Below are 19,377 nucleotides of genomic sequence, written 5' to 3' on the forward strand. Positions count from 1 at the left end.
TCGGAACAAATGGTCGTATCGGTATATAATGACTGCGATATGAACAATCAAATACGTTGCAGTGTGGCTTACGATCTTATATAGCTGTGGTTGCATAGCAAAGAATATAAGGGGTATTGAACTGAATTATATCTGACCTCTATGCACGACATGCCATGTTAATTTCCGTCTTTATTTGCATTGTCAGCATATTTGTGGTAGGAGTTGATTGCCATGAGTCGATGATAAGGAAGGACGGGTAAAATCTCGGAGTGGACGAGCAAAGTGGAGGTAGTTCATACCGAATTGAGGTTTTGTAAGAAAGCTGCACCGATATATTCATTCAATTTCATAACATTGACGTCAATACAGATAAATAAACCCAATCAGTTTAAATGAGCAATTCGATTGCGGGTGGTGGATTCAAACCACCTCCATTTGAATCTAATAAAATACCTGAAGGAATAAAATCAATACTTACGTCTGAAGAAGAAGAAGAAGAAGAAGAATGGATTCCAATAATTTCATCAAAATGTTATTTTCCAATAAAGATTTTTTTTTCAACAATAAAATCATTATCTTTACATCCTGAAAGAAATTCTTCTTTAATTTTAAGAGCTGATATTTTACCTTTTAATTCGACTGATAAAAATAAAGATAAAACTTTCATTTTAAGGGATTCTAATGATAAATTGGAATTATTTGAAGAATTAAATGTTAAATTATTACCTAAACAACCTAGAAGAGATTCAAAAATTGATCAAAATATATTATTTTATCGTTCTAATACTGAAAGTATAGAAGAAGATGAAATTAAAGGGAAAACAAAAGAACATGGTTTAGTAATTACAATTCCTCAAATTAAATTTGAAAATGAAATTCCATTTTATCATCCAAAAGTAAAAAAATTAGCATATCATTATGAATCTATAATACCAGAAGAAAAATTTAATAAATCAGAAACAAATAAATTAAAAGAAGAAGAAAGTGAATTACAAAAAGAAGAAGAAGTAAAAGGTATAATTTCAATACATTATCTTCCATTTAAAAATTCAGAAATTTCAAAATTAAATGAAAATTTAGAAACTCTATCTATAGAAGAAGAAGAACAAAATTTAATACCAGATCCAGAATTAATACCTAGATCTAAAAAAATTAGAAAAAGATCACCTTTAGCTGGACCTTCAATTGAAATAGATTCCAAAAAAAATAATGAAATTATAAATCCACCTGCAATAATTTTAAACCAAAATGCAGATATTCCAATTAATGTTAAAAAAGATAAAAATGGTAGAATTGCTTCAGAAGGTTTTGAAAGATTATTTAGAACTTCACTTTCTTTATTAGAAACTATACATAGACATGGATATGGTCAATTAGTTGGATATCAAAAAAGAAGAATACATGATGTGCGTTATATTTTATTATTATAAAATTCTTCTCGCATGGATTCGTGATTTATATGAATATGCTGACGATTAAGTAAAAATAAATAGGTCATTGTACCTAGAGATAATTTTCAAGATCTTTATTTAATCTTAAAAGATCGTCATAGACAATTAGATTCACGTGCACCAAAACAAGGTGGATTAAGTAAATTGGAAGATGTAAAAAGGCATGTATGGAAAGTGAGTTTTTCGACTTTAGTCATTTCTTCGTCTTACCTCAAAACATGCCAACAATAATTATCAGAGGCAATCCCTTTTATCCACTCCCGATGATAATTCTTTACCTACCAAAGTTGACCTTTCCGAATGGGGTGAACAGGATATAGCTATAGCTGCTTTTTTGATGTTACTTTGGAAAGATATGTATCCTCCTTTACCTTTATCCGAAGTTGTGTCGAAGAATGAAGAGATTCAAGAGGAGATCAGAGAATGGGATACTTGGGGAAGACCGGAAGGTGGTTTTATTGATTTGGGCTGTGTGAGTCAATTTCCATTTGTGCAAAGGTGATAGTGTTGAAGTATCATCGTGCAGGGTAATGGTTTGCTTGTACATATCTTGATATCAGAGGTAAGTTGTACATTGCCCCACAAGGCGCCAATCACACAAAGCTAATCAAATATGTAGGGATATAATGGCAAGGGATACGAATTACGCTCAAGACGAACTTGGCCACTTTACCCTTTGAAAACTCAAGAAGCTTTGATAGAATTACCAATAGATCCACCATCTTGGTTTCCAGATACTATAGAAGAATGGCAATCAGGTATATGGCCAAATAAACCAAAAGACTTGATTGGTGAAAATTCATTCTTAATAGGTAATCATGCAGATGAATTAACAGTGAGTTTACAATTTACATCTTGAAGATAAAGCCTTAAGCTAATTTTTGAATTTTTTCCAACAAAGCCATGGATTCCACTTTTATCACTTTTACCATCTATTCCTGTACCTTATCTATCTCTTCCATGTTGTTTACATTCATTAGATTCTCATTTTGATATATTAGATTTTATTGCACCTGAACATCCTCATTCACCTAAAGGTGGATTTGAAAATGGTTTAGAACCTGGAATTAGTAGATATCAATCTTATTTAATTTGGTTAGGTTGGTTTGGATTAAAATGTGGTTGGTATTGGGAAAAAGAAGGTTTGAGAGTACCAAGTACAAAAGGATGGGGTATTGTCGGTAAGTTTTTTTCGTATTTTGTTTCTTGTTTTATTCTCTTCAATTACTTTTGAGCTAATGTTTTGTTTATTTTATGAAAGCTCGTAAAAGGTGGACAACTAATGAAGAAAATAAAGAATGTAGAGAATGGGCTTTGGAACAAGTTAATGAAGTTAAGCGTAAAGGTGCATTCAAAGTTAGGGAAAAAGAAGGAAAAGATCATTTATGATTTAGTTGCTTTTGCCACATTTGTTTTTGAGATCTGTCAAGGAGAATACTATATTTATACCCAGCACAAAATATACATTCAATCATCTATTCTATATGTATCAAGTAAGAGAATGATCATTTCATGAAAGTCTGCATGTAGAATCTGCCTAAAACCCTAACTGAATGGAGCATCGCCTATAACCTCAGTTGATATCGTTCCTAATACTGAATAAAACGATCAAAGCGTTGTGTATAAAGTGATGAGTGATGTCACTTCAATCAATTCCAGAACTGAAGGAATACATCCACTGATGACGCTCAGACTTCCTTTGTTGATATCAATCATGACGATAAGAAAGATTCGCCGTTTCTTCGAGTAAAAGGTGTCTTTAAAAACAATATAAATCATACTTTGAATATATCAAACAGGATCGTATTATAAGTATTTTTTTATCAAATTCATACCAGTTGATCACGATAAATCTCTTTGAACAATTCCAAGATGTCCCAACAGGATAATGAACAGTAAGTTAAATATTCATTTGGAAAGACGAGAACTAAATTTACTGTTTAGTAATACACCTTCAGGGGAAGAAAGTAAATCGAGAAGAGGATCTTATCATGATTCATCTAGGGGAGATGAAGATGATGACAACAATGAGACTAAGAATCGATCGAATGATGAACAGAAGAATGTAAATGCGGGAAATGATGATAAACAATATGAGAATCAAAATGGGATCCATAAACGCGATGATCAAAGCAAAGAAGTAAAATCAGATCAAGACAACCAATCAAAAGATGACGATTTTGCTCAAAGTCAAGAAGGTTCTCCTTCGCGAGATGATACTAAACAGATGAATGAATCAAACAACGTAAAAGGGCAGAGTAATGAAAAAGACAAGAACGATTCTTCATCTACGGCTTCAGACAACCAATCATCTGCCTCGCAGAACGATGTCACCGAAACTCCACCTACGTCAACCAATACAAACAATGACGAAAACAGCAAAGATGATCATTCCAAAGCTGAAAGTGAACATGAAAACCAAAACATAGATCAATCACAGCCAGAGAACAATCAAACCCTTTCTCACAATTCTCAAAGTAGACATTCAAAATATTCAGATAGAGAAGAAAAATTACGTGAATTTGAACATTCCAAACCTACTGATTTCCCCGAAAATCAAAGAGAAGAAGAATTGAATAGAGTAGTCAATAGAAAACCAGGTTCTAGGGAATTACAACAGAAAAAGCAAGGTAGATTAGACAAGCCTCCTTCATCAGAATACGATGCTCAAAAATCTAAAAAGACGCCACAGAAAGGAGATGGTCAGCAAGGTCCACTTGGGAATGTAGGTGATTTAGGAGGTGTCAGTAATCAATTAGGTGATTTAGGTGGAGTTACAGATCAATTAGGTAATGTTGGTGATGTAGGTGGTCAGATTGGTGATCAAGTTGGACAAACTGCAGGTCAATTAGGTGATCAAGTTGGAAATGTTACAGGACAATTAGGAAATCAAGTTGGAGAATTAGGAAAAACAGTTGGTGGGATTGGCAATCAATTAGGTGAAACAACAAGTGGATTAAATGAAAATGTAGGAGGAATCTCAAAAGGTTTAGGAAATACTTCAAAACAACTTTCTAATTCTTTAAATAATGTGGGTGATAATGCATTAAAACCACTTAAACAAAAAGGTGGTTTATTAGGTGGAAATAAAGATAAAAAAGATGAAGAAAATGAAGAAGATGAAAAAGGTGCATTAAAAATTAGAATTCAATTAGATCTTGATGTTGAAGTTCATTTAAGTGCTAGAATTAAAGGTGATATTACAATTGGTTTATTATAAGTTAAGTTTGAAAAAACTCTAGTTTTGTAAAGTTTGTATATGTTCATTCACATCAAATATGCATACACGGATATTACATTTAATGTATTTAATCTTTGTATCAAGCAGTAAGTGAGCCAATAAGCTCATTTATTTCCCAATTTAAAATATACAAAATTGTATCATGTATAAAACAGTTAATAAATTTTTAAAAGGGGTTTTAGAATCCTAATCCATTTCGTTTAGCTTCACTACTATTTCCTCCACCACCTTTAAGTTTTATCCAAGGAAAAAGAATTTCAAGATCTTCAAAACCAATTGAAGCGTACATTCCATTTTGACCTAAAATAGGATTTGGGCCTTCTAAAGGTAAATTTGTATTAACACCAGGTGGATGTGGAATTGAACGATATGAAGGATGAAGTTGTGCAATTAATCTAAAAAATCAATCAATTATCAATTATAGATTTACTTTTTTAATTTAATTTAAAAAAATTGTTTTTATTCTTAAGAAATAAACTTACAACATTGGTCCAACCCATCTACGTCTTTTACCAATTTCATTATCCCATTCTGCCATTCTTTTTCCATCTTCACCCCAACTTACATCTCCACCCCATAATCCACCTTCATATTCATCTTCAATTTCATTATGATTTATTCTTAAATCTTTTGTTTTTAATGTTGATTCTTCAACTGCAATTTCAGTTTCAGTTTCAGGTGAAAAAGTGAAATTAGGATAACGTGAATGTGATAAAGCAGGTTGAGGTTTTTCTAAAATATCATAAGGTCTATCATTTACTAATTGAGTTAAAGGATCTGATTGAATATCTATAACAGATGTATCTGTATCAAGATCTTTAAATGAAATTTCTTTTAAAGCTGGTAAATCTTTATTAGCAATTGAAGATTGTCCAAGTGGCAAATTACTTGAAGTTCTAATTAAGTTATCATTATTTGAACCAGAAGTAGATTTATTTCTACCAAAACTCCAAGTTCTTCTTCTTCCTTCATCACTATCTCTACTTCTAACAGCAGTTAAAACTCCACCTAAATTACCTAATGAATTTGATAAACTTCCTCCACCAATTATAGGAATTGAATCTTGAATTTGACCTATTGTACTTGATCTTCTACGTCCAGGTATATAATTACCTAACATTCTACCAAATGATCCTGTTGAAGGTGAAATAGGTGGTGATGCAGTAGATTCTACATTTAATGGTATTGGAATAGGTCCAGCTGAAGGTGAAAGAAAAGAATTTGAAGGGTTTTGAGGAGAAGATGGGAGTAAAGGGAAATAAGCTTCATTTTCTTCTACAGCTGCTGAAGGTGTTCTTCTTTTTTTACCTCTTGTTTCTTCGCTTGAGCGAAACCATCTTGATTGATCTATCGTACCGTCATCCTGAGGTGCAGATAAATGACGAAGAAGTGGGGGATGAAGTGTGAGATGAGCATTCGGATTAACGAAAAGAGAAGGTTGATCAATCAAGACTCCAACCGCTAGAATTCTGACATCTTGTAGATGTAAAGCGACACGAACAGTCGTGGGATGGGATGAGAAGTTGTTCTGGTTTCTACGAAGCGGTGAAAGGGCGCTGGGATTAAGCTTTATGTCATATAATAATAAAAGTAAAACTCACTTCAACTCATCATAGATTTCGTAAGGATCAAAGGTTCTCGAGTATATCCTGTTGATACTAGCTGAGCCATTTCGATGCAGTGTTACGAATCGCTTTATATCCGATCAGCATAACGAGCCGAGAATGAAGGACAGTCTCAATTAAAGATTATATCGACTTACTGTCCAGGCTTCTTCATGTGTACAGCCAGACTGACGATGTTCGATACGTCCCAGAACCCTTTGTTAGAAATCAAGACCAGTCAGTACAATACTTTTTCGCAAGTCTGGTCAAGTACCAGTCCTAGTCAAATGGAAAGCCTAAAACCAGGCGGTGTTATACTCATACTCATAATCTCAACTCACCTCATAAAAGCCGCTCTCCAATTATCATCATCCCCTTTAAATCTCTTCCAAGAAGGTAAAAATCTTCTTTCAAAAGCTTCTTCCCAAAAATCATCATCCCATCTTAAAAATTCAAAACGTTCAATAATCCATTTAGGTCTTGCTCTTACTAAAATTTGAATAAATAATCTTCTTGAATCATCAGGATCAGGAGGTAAGAAATTTTTAAGATGAGGTAAAACTGATAAAGATTTAGGATAAGGTGGAATTGATAATATAGAACGAACAGAAGATGGAATAGGTGAATAATGTGATTGAGTTAAAGATAATAAAATTGGATGAAGTGATAAAAGATTAATTATATTTGGTAATGGTAAATACCTTTTATGATATTAGCTCTATTTGTATTATGAATGAATGATTAATTTTTTTAGCATAAACTTACGATGCTATTTGACTAAGTATTTCCTGTGGCATATCAAGTAGTAAACACCTTCCATCCGAAGGTGGGATAAATGGATTCCCCTTCAATCGGGATGTTTCGCCATTTGAGTAGACTCCATGACCATTGCTTTGCCCATTGATGCCTTGAACAGACATTATGTCTGTTGGGAGATAGCTGTTTCTGATGCCTGCGATATCATTCAATTGAAAGAATATAAGTTTGCTCAACTATGCTCGATCGCCTGACAAGCTTCGTCATGAATGCTTATACATCTATTATATAATTCGGTTATCTTTTGCCGCTTGATCATATTTGCGGGGCACCAAGCCTTGTAATGATAAGGTGGTTGCCACGTTCGGCGTTTTTACTCAAACTCAACCTTTAGCAAGAGCTTCTTTAAGCGTCATCGAGATTTATGATTAACTTTGGATATTTCATGTTCGTCTTATTTCTTAGTTGACAATATACTATCATACGATCTACATAGACTATAATATCAACCTATCGGTCAAGGAGACTCACGAGACCATTTATCGACTACATAAATCCTGGGAATCAATCGAAAAGCTTAATCATAAGTCACAAGGAAAGACACTTTAACTTTCATAAAAATGTCACGAACAACTTCAACTTTACTTCGACCAATATTAAAACAACGAATACCTTTAGCAAATTCGTCATTAACTATTAGATACGCTTCATCGTCATCATCTTCTTCTTCTTCTTCTTCACCTTTAGAAGCACCTATTGAACCATCTACTTCAGGTCCATCAAGAACATCTACATCTATACAAAATTTACCACTCTCATGGCCTAATTATTTAAATTTAAGAAAACAAAGAAAATTATGGTCAACAGCAACTACTGTACCTACTACTTTTTTAGGATTATTTTTAGGTGGAGGTTATTTTGCTAGTTTAGAAACTGATCCTAGTCAATTGATTATGGGAATAGAAGCTATGTAAGTTTGAATCATTGATCGTATTCATGAGAGGGAGTTGGAGAATAGGTATTTAGTCAAGACTACAAAAGGACGGAACGAGAAGGTGTAGGAGCGGAGCAACGCGGCAGGATAAAAAGAATGTGTACACTCAAGAGATTGTGAGCTGACCGCTTTATATCTTCATTAGGTATGTATATGGAGGAGCAACGTAAGTTTTCGGATTATCGCTTTTATCACTGTGCACAGACTAATTTCGGAATCGCGTGGACTATATAGAATGGGATGTATGGGTAAGATTGATTTCCCTCAACCGTTTAGTTATCGTATTAAGCTGATCATGTTTCACCGTTTGCCTCTCCTTGCCATCAATAAATAGCCCTTGGATATTTGGCTGGACCAACTGTCGGCTCATCACTCTTCTCACTTACTCATCCATCAATATCAAAAGGTAAAAACTCCCCCTTAGAAGTGATGGATAGAGAATTCTTCAATAGGATAAAGAGGAATAGAGCAGATCCAAGATTTCAATCTGCTCAAAATATCATACCTGATTTCTATGGTGAGAAGGTAAGTTCTAGCGATAAATACTTATAACTTGGGATTCTTGGCTGATGATCGCGTCCTTTCGTTCACCCTTTGCTATAACTTAATCCTGATTTATGATTATACTTCCGTTTCCTTCCATTGCCATGATTTGTTTAAACTCAATTTAGATAACGTCTTTATCAACTTACCGAAGGTGGTTGAGGGATCAAGCTGTTTATAAAAGGAAAGCAATGCATGGTGTTCCTGCTGAAGATGCTTAGTGGAGAAGATGCGGGATTAGGATCTCACTCTTGTTTTGCACACATGTATCGAGGTAGATAGATATTCATAATGACATGCATTACCACAATTACATTTGATTGATGAGCTGCGATACTACTTTATTTGTTGTGTTTGAGTCATAAAAAGACCCATACACCTCAGTCACCTTACAACTTTAATTGTAGCATGATTGCATTACCATTAGTTGAATGAGTAGTAAATTGTATGCAACAATGGTTGAGTGAATGCGGAGACTCCATTACGGTTGTTCCGGTTATATATGTTATGCAACAGGTGAAATAGGATTGGCTATTGATGTTTAAATTCCGAATCTTTCCGATGTATGAATATACTCAGGAACTAAATAATTTGGGCTTTGATTGTGATGCTCACCCACCAAAGGATGCTTAGGGGAGTTTGTACCAATCGTATTACTCTGAATCTCATCATCATTATATCCCATCATCACACATTTCTCGATGATTGAAACCACCTGACTTTATTCATCACTCTTGTTTAACATATAAAATCATAATTACTTAGATCGATTATATACATTCAAGACCATTCCAAAGCTTGAAACTTATAATTCACCACTCATCACTCATATACTCAAATAAGATAGATCGATCCTCAATTTCAACATAAAGAAAAATGTTTAAACCCTCAACTACTTCATCTGCTTTACGAGCTATTCCTTCTTCATCAAGAACTATCGCTTCTTCTTCTTTATTAATTAGATCATTTCATGCTACTTCAAGTGCATCTTTAGCTACTCCTTCAGAAAATAAACCAGCACAAACTAAAGAATTTAAAATTTATCGATGGGTAAGTTCATTTCACAAATTAAAGCGTTAGCGGCGAAGATCGCGTAAAATCATTTCCATGAATTTCGTATAATCATTTTTGAAAATCGCCTCAATGATTTGTTTAGATCAAGCATGGACAACACAATTAAATATAAAATTATATGCTAATCCTCTTATCTATTATATGTAGAACCCAGATACACCTAGTGAAAAACCAAAATTACAATCTTATAAAGTCGATTTATCACAATGTGGTCCTATGATGTTAGATGCTTTAGTAAGTAATCTTTTCTTTGGCAACTCTGCACATTACTCTACTTCAACCCATTTTGCATGTGCTTAAGATGTAAAATGCGATGCCCGATGGATAGTATGTGCTAACTACGATCTGATGTTATAGATCAAAATCAAAAATGAACTCGATCCTACACTTACATTCCGAAGATCATGTAGAGAAGGTATTTGTGGATCATGCGCTATGAATATCGATGGTGTAAATACTTTAGCTTGTTTATGTAGAATTGATAAAGATGTTAAGAAACCTTCAAAAGTTTACCCATTACCACATAGTAAGTTGAAGTTTATCGGGATTCTGCAATGTGAAAAGAAATGCTGATTGTCTTTACACTGTGTAGTGTACATTGTCAAAGATTTAGTACCAGATCTTACTCTCTTCTAGTGAGTTTCACTCCCCTTTCAGGTGATAGCATTTAGGCAAATTACTAATACATATCACTACCTCTTAGCAAACAATACAAATCTATTGAACCTTTCCTTAAAAACGATAACCCTCCTGCTCAAGGTGAATTCCTTCAAACTCAAGAAGACAGAAAGAAACTCGATGGAATGTACGAATGTATCCTTTGTGCATGTTGTTCAACTTCTTGTCCATCTGTAAGTCTAGATCGGAATCGCAGTGTAATCATTAGCTTTGAAGCTGATGTAATGATTTCGTGTCTATAGTACTGGTGGAATCAAGATCAATATTTGGGTCCTGCCGTTTTGATGCAAGCTTACAGATGGATGGCCGATTCAAGAGTGAGTAGATCTTCGCCATGTCCTCTCTTTTAAATTCGCGTCTGACCGCTAATGACATTTCGCGATTAATAGGATTCATACGGTGCTGAGAGAAAGGAAAAGATGCAAAACACAATGTCTTTATACCGATGTCACACTATCTTTAACGTGAGTTTCTCCTTTGCAATTGCATGAACTAAAGTCAATAAATTCATCAATATATACTAATTTTTATCGTACAATTAGTGTTCCCGAACATGTCCTAAGGGTCTTAACCCAGCTTTGGCAATTGCCAAGATGAAACTTGAAATGGCTACTGAGTAATCGATATGATATGATAGTATTTAGATATACTATATTCCATTCTCATATCACTCATGTAATTCAAATTGATATTCCTCGTCAATTTCAATATTTCTCTTCTTTCTCATAACTTTGATCTTTATTTGATCTGTTTGTACTCGTATGCATATGAGATAATCACGATAACAAATATGCTATTAAATGGTTGGTGCTAGATATGTTACTGGCAATAATATGAGATACGTATCATTCAATGAGTGAAGATAGAGATAAAAGAGAAAAGATGCCACGGCCGCGGTGAATTCCGGCGTAATATGAAATTAAGGAAGGAAGTTATAACGGGATTAAAGGTCCGATCAACCGATTAACTTAGTCCCCCAACGACGATGAAGAGCTACTTCGTCACCGGCTAAGGGTTTAACTATTTCAACTTGACTTCTTGATTTCTTCTATTCTTCTCATCAATTTAACATAAAAAAAATCCCAATAAATCCAATCAAAATGTTTTCTCGATCAGTTGCTAGATCTTCTTCTACCCTCGTTAGAGGTTTCGCTTCTTCCGCTAGATCAAATAGGAAAGTAGCTGTTCTTGGTGCTGCAGGTGAGTATATATCTTTTGATTCGTATTTAGAAAAAAAGAAAAAGAAACAGAACGCGTATTTTATGCGGATTTGATTTGTTGATTTACTGAGAAATTCATAAATTGGGATCACTCACTTATTGAGAAAGTATGAATTAAGCTTGGAATCTGGGGAATTGTTTCGTTTTGATAAATCCATAATCGAGATCGATCCTGTTCATCCTCCGTCTTATCCCTATCATACATAAATGTAAAATTCAAATAGCGCTAATACAGAACTCGATTTATAGGTGGTATTGGTCAACCTATGTCCCTTCTCCTTAAAACCGATCCTCTCGTTACTGGATTATCATTATACGATATTAGAGGTGCACCAGGTGTAGCTGCTGATATTTCTCACGTTAACACTCACTCCGAAGTTAAGGGTTATGAGAAAGATGAGTGAGTAAATATTCTTTTGAGGCAATGGCGTGAACAGAATAAATCAGATACTTGACAGTGTGTCGCGGAGATTGAGAGAATCAGGAATATCCAAAGAACGGGTTCTAGATAACAGAACGAACCTGAATGACATTAAATGTGTAAGAATACTTGCTAATTTTTGCAATTCATCACAGCATCAAGGCCGCTCTTACCGGTGCCGAAGTCGTTATCATCCCTGCTGGTGTCCCAAGAAAGCCCGGTATGACGTGAGTGAATCGGCTGTTCGCCCAACGTGTTTCTTTGCTCATAGATTGTGATGAATATCTAGCCGAGATGACCTTTTCGTAAGTATCAACAATAGTATTGCCTTTTCACTTGTAACGGTACTGATCATTTGGAACGAATTTGCAGAACACCAACGCTTCCATTGTCCGAGACCTCGCCGAAGCATGTGCCGAATACTGTCCTAAAGCTTACATCGGTATCATTTCCAACCCTGTCAACTCTACCGTCCCCATCTTCGCTGAGGTCCTCAAGAAGAAAGGTGTCTTCGACCCAAAGAGATTGTTCGGTGTTACCACCCTTGATGTTGTTCGAGCTTCCCGATTCCTTGGTGAAATTAAAGGTGCCGACCCCAAAGACATCAAAGTCACCGTTGTAGGTGGTCACTCTGGTGCTACTATCGTACCTCTCCTTTCTCAAACCGCTCAAGGTAAAGATGTCTCTGGTGAGGCTTACAAGGCTTTGGTCAACCGAATCCAATTCGGTGGTGACGGTAAGTCACTTACTCAGCTCTCAATTACATACATATTCAGAACAGAGCTGACACATCTTGACTTCTAGAGGTCGTCAAGGCTAAAGCTGGTACCGGTTCAGCTACCCTTTCTATGGGTTACGCTGGTGCTCGATTCGCCAACTCTCTTATCAGAGCTCTTAACGGTGAATCAGGTGTTGTTGAACCAACTTTCGTTAAATCACCATTATACGAATCTGAAGGTGTCGCATACTTTGCTACCAATGTTGAACTTGGTCCTGAAGGAGTTAAGAAAATTAACCCTGTTGGTGAACTTTCCGCTGAGGAGCAAGAATTACTTAAAGCTTGTCTTCCTGAGTGAGTTTTCTATCCCTTTTTATCTTGCTAGCCACGTAAGAAGATGGTATTAACCCATTCTAATTTCAATTCTCATAGCCTTGCTAAAAACATCAAGAAGGGTGTTGAATTCGCTACTCAAGCTTAAATCTGATTTTATGCAATACAGTACAAAGAATGGAGAAATGCCATTGATCTTGGGTCATTGAATGAAAATGGAAATGCATGATATGCAGTAATTCATCTGAAGTGTCCGTCATATCTCAGTCAAAATGAGAACGGTGTTGAAGCGAGCCCTGTTTGACCGGATTGTCACAAGAATTTCACTAAGACGAACAATCTATCCTTGTTTCTCTAATTGAAAATTCTACTTTGATATGACATTCAATGATTTGCCCTCTCGACCAGGGCGAGATTCGCATTTTGACTGTGCAAGCGTTGAAGATCACTCAGATTTATTGCGGTTCCACGTTTCGGATTCTCTCCCTTATTTGTTTTAACAAAGCCGCAAAGCTGTGAAACAGAATTTACATTTTGATATGGAAATTCGATTCATACAATGTCATTCAGGCGGCCCCAATGATCTGAATGGATCTCTTCAATCCAATTACGAATGACTTAAATTCGCTCTTGGAAACAACCTCTAAGCTATGCACCTATGTCTAGTATATACATAATGTCTTGATGATTTCGATACAAATTATGAGATTATAAGCATATGCTTGACGCCTTCATATTACCTCCTACGTAGCGGCCATATCGGATGAACCAATTGAAAACCCTGAATTAAGGAACAAATCAATTGAGCACAGACGCGTTGTTTATTTTGTATTTGTTTGTTATAACTGGGCGGGTTTATAGAGCGCGTACTACTACTACTTACTACCTATAATTTTCTTATGAGAATTATTTCAATTTCAGCTGACAAGGAACAACATGCTTATAAATGTGCCTCGGAACGGATGGCACAATGAAAGTGGGGCTGTGTTGACATGAATTATATTTATGTTCTAATTCAATCTTCCTTTTAATTATCTTTTCTCTTGATTCTATCTAATAACCTTTGTTCTTCATTTCTTTCCAACTCCGATAATCATACAGGATACATACATTCACACTCTTTATCAAACCAACTAACCTCAATACAAATCAATTCCAAGTCACGGCAAAGCACAAAGCACAAAGCACAATGTACAAACTTACTCTTACTGTTCTTTCCGTTCTTGCTCTTACTGGAGCTGTAACTGTTGAATCACCAGATAGAGATACAATTTGGCAATCTGGTACTTCAAGTCAAACAATTTCTTGGAAAGCAGTTTCAACTGATCCAGATTCTTTCGTTGTTCAACTTGTAAATCAAGTAAGTCATCATCGAATTTTTCAAATTCTCAAATTTCATTCTGCTTTTAATTTTTTTGTTTTACAAAAAAAAAGTGTAAACATAATTACTAATAATTTATGATTTAAAAATCATTTTTAGGCTGGTTTTTTATCAGATTCACCAGTTACTTTAATTTCAAATCAATCAACAGGATCATCAGATATAATTAATACAGCAACAGTAACTTATCCAAATGGAAATTGGCCAGAAGGAACTGCATTTCAAATTAATTTCGTTACTTCTGATAAAAATAATGCAGCAATTTTAGCTCAATCAAATCAATTTAATATAACTTCAGGTGGATCTTCTTCTTCTTCAACATCTTCTTCTTCATCAACATCATCATCATCATCTTCAATTACTTCATCTTCAACTACTTCTACTGGAACTTCACCTACTACTTTAAGTGGTACTTCTACAGCTGTTACTGTTACTTCAACAGATGCTTCTTCTACTGGAAATATCCCTAACTCTGTAAGTTATCATCATTCATCGCACCTAATAATCTTCCACATTTGAATCTGACTCAATTTGATTTATGACAATCGCCGCTGACATATGAAATATTTGATAGTCCAATTCCACAACTACTAGCGGTACTTCAGGTGCATCACCATTAGCTGCTTCAGGTCTTCTAGCTTCACTTGTCGGTGTGATTGGTCTGGCTGCTGCTGCTCTTGTATAATTGGCAGGAACACATAGATAGGACTTCTTGTCAAATGAAACTGGGATTTCTACAACGACGGGATTTTTCTAGAATCATCAACATTCTCTTAACGGACAATTCAATCTTCTATCATTTTATTTGCTAGTTCTTTTTTCGGATTTTTCACGATTATACGATTATATTTCGTTTCAACGATAGATATTTATTGATAGGTTTTTATGCTTATGCAATTCTATATTGAAAATGCTTGTTCATAATATTATTTAGCAAAAACTGTATAACATTGTATCATATTGCATATATTTTATGGGTGATTGAATATACAGATCGACCAATTGCTCAATTTTGCTATAAAAGACCATTCATGAAGCTCAGAATCTCATGGCAATCTAGAGCTTAGTCAAGCCAAGTGAAGTATCCTTTGACCTGACAACTCGCCTTCGTTCACTTTGAAGAGTGTGTATTTTCTTGTTTTTTGTTTTCGGGATCGAAATTAGAAGTACAGATAAGAATATCAATAAAATTCCTTTTGGTATTATTCTCATACTCGATGAATGCTTTGAGTGGGAGGTTATACAAGTGATATTCTACCTGCAAGGTTTATTTACGCGGTATAAATCCAAAAAACCAAACCTTTCCTTGATGTATCACGTAGACAGCAGATAGACAGGAGTGATCATTCTAGTCGGATAGCGTAATGAGCACGATGACACTGTAACTTCACTATGACTTCACTGTGCACATCCTAGGAATTTGTATTTCAAGTAGATTGCGGGGAGGAGCAACAGGTGGGACTGATTCGCCATCGTGACCGTAAGTATCGGCGTTTAATCAACGTAAAATCGGATTTAAACAAGTCGGCCTTGGCAGCCACGCTCAGTCTTCACAGATGTGAAGTCGGTAAGTTCCGCTTCAAATTTGATTCCGTTTTTCTTTGGATTACTGGGGTATGGTAGTGCTCGTGGTATCCAGATAGGTTTGTGCATAGTCGATGTGTAGGCTGGTTGCACGCTATCACATATAGCTTCAAGGTTATCTATTTCAATACTACTCCTCCTCCTTAGCCTTCAATAAACTCACCAAGGAGAATTGTTTCAAAATGGCCAAATCTAAGAATCACACAGCCCACAACCAAACTAAAAAAGGTGAGTTATATAATATCATCGGAAAAAGTAGAAAACCAAAGATGAATAAGATATAAGGAGATCTTTTAAAAGAATAGAAGAGGTTTTAGAAATTATAATTTGGAGGATGCTATAAATGAATTTTGGGAAAGGGGCAAAATACTGATTATATGATTTGTTTTATTTAGCCCACAAGAATGGTATTAAGCGAACTGCAACTGTAAAGTACAAGTCGATGAAAGGTGTTGATCCTAAGGTTAGTTTATCTATCAATTTGAGGAAAAGCGTTTGGAATATCGGATAGGACTGTAAGGTGGAACTGGAATTTGTTAGAAGTGAGACTATAGAGGATGGACGATCGATAGTACAAGGGTGTAGGTTGGAGTCAATCGAGATGAGATTCATGGAACTTTGGAGGATGAAAAACGGCTATTAGAGGTTTGCAGCGGGACGTCGGGACTATCTCCTAGATGCCTATGGATTCATATGGGTGCGAGAGCGCAAGAGATCCAGTGGGACTCTTAACCAGTGAATAGAGATGGACCATGACTGGCTGAGTCAAGCGAGACTACTTAGACGGAACGGCTGATAGGACAAGGACAGTTGAAAAGACGGTATCACCAAGGACAGTTGAAAAGACGGTATCACCGCTATGCGGATTGATGTCATCAGATGTATCTTGATTGACGGGATTATCATTGCGGACACGAGGATGCTTAGAAGAAAGACGTGGCTCATGTTTTGAATATATCAAGGATATAAGCTGACTCTTTTCCATTATTCTTCAATACACAGTTCAGAAGAAACGCTCGATTCGCTGCTGCTGGTTCCGTCAAAGCTGTCCGAGAAGCCAAAGCATCCGCATAAATTTCATTTTAGATAATAAAAAGAAAAATGGTTTATTAGGAGTTTTAGGAGTTTTTGGGATCTTTTAAACTTCCATATCAAAGATGATGATGGATGTATGATCATACCGCATTGTCATATTCGATTTTGCTTTGCTTTGCATGACTGATAAGGAGGACAATTATCACTGTATTGAAGGTGATCTGTGAAGACAGTCAAGGGCGAATACCGATGGACAATGACCGCTAGTCGGAGGTCGTCGTCGAATCAAGCCTTTTAGATTAACGATATATACATGTTGAAATTGCTTGAACTTGTGTAATTGATACATAGCATTATATTACTTTCTCAGGAGGGTTTACCAAATTATTTAATTTCCCACGTACTCTCACAAATCCTCTCCAATATTTACCCCATTCTTCACCTTGTCCAATTTCATCTCCATCTTTCTTCTCAACTCCACTCTCTAAAACATTAAGTGCCATAGCTCTTTCAAAGCATTCAGCAGCTTGTTCCAATTGTCCAATTTGTTCTTCTTTTAATAAAGGTAAAGATCTTTCCAAAAATACAGCTTTTGTATAATTTATCTCTGCACCAGTTAACAAAGCATCTCTACGAAGTAATCTTGAAGGACTATTCAATGAAGATGATTTAGGTGTAGTATATGCTGATGGCAAATTCTGAATTGAGGAAATAACACCTTCAGATAATTTGGACGCTTCGTTAATCAAATTAAGAGGTTCATCAGAGTTGAATTTTTGAGCGTGAGATACGGAAGCTTGATGTAATTTAAGTAAAGCGGATCTGTGTTGTAGCCATGTTGCGTGCAATGAAGCATCTGCATTTGAAGATGTGGGAACTGACAAAGATGTTGTGCTCGGTATAAGAGATAATGCTTGAGATTGAAGAGAGTATGCTGAGGTAAGAGAGGAAGCTGTGGCTAAATGAGCAGAAGCTGAAATCAAAAGCGATATTGACGCTCGAAGAATAGCTGGAGAAGGACTAGAATCTAAGTTGACTGATTCGGGTGTTAACGTAGGAGCAGGTGGTTGTGTAGGCGAGCCTTTATTTGATCCACCAAACCCAAACCAACCTTTACTTTCCTTTTTTACCTCTCTCACGACTTGGCTAACACTTGATATGTGATTATTCTCCATCTGTATACCAGCTTTATCAAGACCCCAAGACCACCATTTAAGAGCTACATCTGCATTACCAGTCCTAGCGTTCAAATCACCTAATTTACCTGCTAATCTCATAACTCGAGCTTGATTATATAAATGTTGTTCATCTGGAGCATGATTCATAGATGTAAAAACTTGTTGATAAAGATCTTTTGCATGTAAGAGTGAATCTGTCGTATTTATCCTTTCTAAAATACCTGCTTTAAGAAGTAATAAATCTAATACAGCTGGATCACCTTGAGGTATACCATGAGTATTTTCAAATTTTTCAACAGGTGGTTCAATAGATGTATTTGAAGAAGATAAATTCGGTGGAAAAACTAAACCTTTTTTTCTAGCTTCATTAATTGATAAATTAATAAATTCTTCAGCTAATTCATAACCTCTATCTATACTCTGTCTTATTCCTAAATTTCCATCTTGTGAATTTCCAATCATACCTCTAACAGCTACATAATCAGGATGAAAAGAAGTACCATTTCCAGTTGATTTTGAAAGTGCTGAAGAAGCTGATCCACCTGCTCCCCATTCTTGACAAATCCAAGCACCTCTTAAAGCATGTCTAGCTTTTTGACCTAATCTAGGGTCTGTTCCTCCTTTTAAACCTCCTGTCCATCCTGGATTTTCACCTATCCAACCATATGGATCATCTTGTCCATCTCTAGATGGAGCAGCAAGACATACATTCTCAACATATAAATGAAGACCTTCGAAAGTTGCCAATGATACTCCACCTAAAGCTACTATTCCATAAAGTAAATATCGTATCACTCGTGAAATATATGAGAAAGCGTATACAGTAGAATCGGAATATTCGGTATCAGACGGATGACCCGGTGGTGATGATGGACCTCGACGAGTTATTTGAGAATATAGCCGAATTGGAGTAAGCTTAGGAGTCGAGGAAAAAGGGACAGGGGGAGAAAGTGAAAATGATCGAGGGGATAAGACGATTGAACGTCGGACAATTGGTCTAACGAAAGGTTGTCAATTACATGATCTATTGGGCTTAGTGTACTCAAACAAAGTACTCACTGTAATAACCTACTTGTCCCTCTGATCATCTTTGCTTCCTGACACGATCGCAGTGGAAACTAAAGTATGCAAAGAAGTGCTTTTCCTACATAACATTTATTTGGTAATATGATACGGTTATTACA

At 35.7% G+C, this 19,377-nt stretch overlaps 8 protein-coding genes across 8 annotated transcripts; 6 read left to right on the forward strand and 2 right to left on the reverse strand.

The window, feature by feature from the left end:
- Nucleotides 1-374: 374 nt before the first annotated feature.
- I206_107625 (uncharacterized protein) lies at nt 375-2,822 on the forward strand (the record flags this gene model as incomplete). The annotated part of the gene is made up of 7 exons (XM_019157670.1): nt 375-1,388; nt 1,476-1,607; nt 1,672-1,905; nt 1,960-1,995; nt 2,053-2,268; nt 2,335-2,614; nt 2,695-2,822. The coding sequence occupies 7 exons, from the start codon at nt 375-377 to the stop codon at nt 2,820-2,822; spliced, it is 2,040 nt and encodes a 679-aa protein (XP_019009310.1).
- Nucleotides 2,823-3,305: 483 nt separating this feature from the next.
- On the forward strand, nt 3,306-4,653 carry I206_107626 (uncharacterized protein; the record flags this gene model as incomplete). Its single annotated transcript, XM_019157671.1, has 2 exons — nt 3,306-3,328; nt 3,378-4,653. The coding sequence occupies 2 exons, from the start codon at nt 3,306-3,308 to the stop codon at nt 4,651-4,653; spliced, it is 1,299 nt and encodes a 432-aa protein (XP_019009311.1).
- Nucleotides 4,654-4,852: 199 nt separating this feature from the next.
- On the reverse strand, nt 4,853-7,198 carry I206_107627 (uncharacterized protein; the record flags this gene model as incomplete). The annotated part of the gene is made up of 6 exons (XM_019157672.1): nt 4,853-5,069; nt 5,157-6,209; nt 6,276-6,367; nt 6,437-6,494; nt 6,620-6,979; nt 7,044-7,198. The coding sequence occupies 6 exons, from the start codon at nt 7,196-7,198 to the stop codon at nt 4,853-4,855; spliced, it is 1,935 nt and encodes a 644-aa protein (XP_019009312.1).
- A 456-nt stretch (nt 7,199-7,654) lies between these two features.
- On the forward strand, nt 7,655-8,792 carry I206_107628 (uncharacterized protein; the record flags this gene model as incomplete). The annotated part of the gene is made up of 5 exons (XM_019157673.1): nt 7,655-8,004; nt 8,174-8,194; nt 8,263-8,276; nt 8,363-8,553; nt 8,700-8,792. The coding sequence occupies 5 exons, from the start codon at nt 7,655-7,657 to the stop codon at nt 8,790-8,792; spliced, it is 669 nt and encodes a 222-aa protein (XP_019009313.1).
- A 655-nt stretch (nt 8,793-9,447) lies between these two features.
- Nucleotides 9,448-10,943, forward strand: I206_107629 (succinate dehydrogenase [ubiquinone] iron-sulfur subunit, mitochondrial; the record flags this gene model as incomplete). The annotated part of the gene is made up of 8 exons (XM_019157674.1): nt 9,448-9,621; nt 9,793-9,879; nt 10,003-10,171; nt 10,238-10,280; nt 10,349-10,496; nt 10,566-10,640; nt 10,713-10,787; nt 10,866-10,943. 8 exons carry the CDS (start codon nt 9,448-9,450, stop codon nt 10,941-10,943), a joined length of 849 nt encoding a protein of 282 aa, XP_019009314.1.
- A 480-nt stretch (nt 10,944-11,423) lies between these two features.
- Nucleotides 11,424-13,163, forward strand: I206_107630 (malate dehydrogenase, NAD-dependent; the record flags this gene model as incomplete). Its single annotated transcript, XM_019157675.1, has 7 exons — nt 11,424-11,523; nt 11,793-11,943; nt 12,120-12,191; nt 12,254-12,269; nt 12,337-12,700; nt 12,769-13,036; nt 13,115-13,163. 7 exons carry the CDS (start codon nt 11,424-11,426, stop codon nt 13,161-13,163), a joined length of 1,020 nt encoding a protein of 339 aa, XP_019009315.1.
- Nucleotides 13,164-14,204: 1,041 nt separating this feature from the next.
- Nucleotides 14,205-15,081, forward strand: I206_107631 (uncharacterized protein; the record flags this gene model as incomplete). The annotated part of the gene is made up of 3 exons (XM_019157676.1): nt 14,205-14,375; nt 14,496-14,870; nt 14,971-15,081. The coding sequence occupies 3 exons, from the start codon at nt 14,205-14,207 to the stop codon at nt 15,079-15,081; spliced, it is 657 nt and encodes a 218-aa protein (XP_019009316.1).
- Nucleotides 15,082-17,368: 2,287 nt separating this feature from the next.
- Nucleotides 17,369-19,281, reverse strand: I206_107632 (uncharacterized protein; the record flags this gene model as incomplete). The annotated part of the gene is made up of 2 exons (XM_019157678.1): nt 17,369-19,190; nt 19,253-19,281. 2 exons carry the CDS (start codon nt 19,279-19,281, stop codon nt 17,369-17,371), a joined length of 1,851 nt encoding a protein of 616 aa, XP_019009318.1.
- Nucleotides 19,282-19,377: the final 96 nt, after the last annotated feature.

Source organism: Kwoniella pini, chromosome 11, assembly GCF_000512605.2.
Source record: "Kwoniella pini CBS 10737 chromosome 11, complete sequence".
Taxonomy (NCBI): Eukaryota; Fungi; Basidiomycota; class Tremellomycetes; order Tremellales; family Cryptococcaceae; genus Kwoniella; species Kwoniella pini.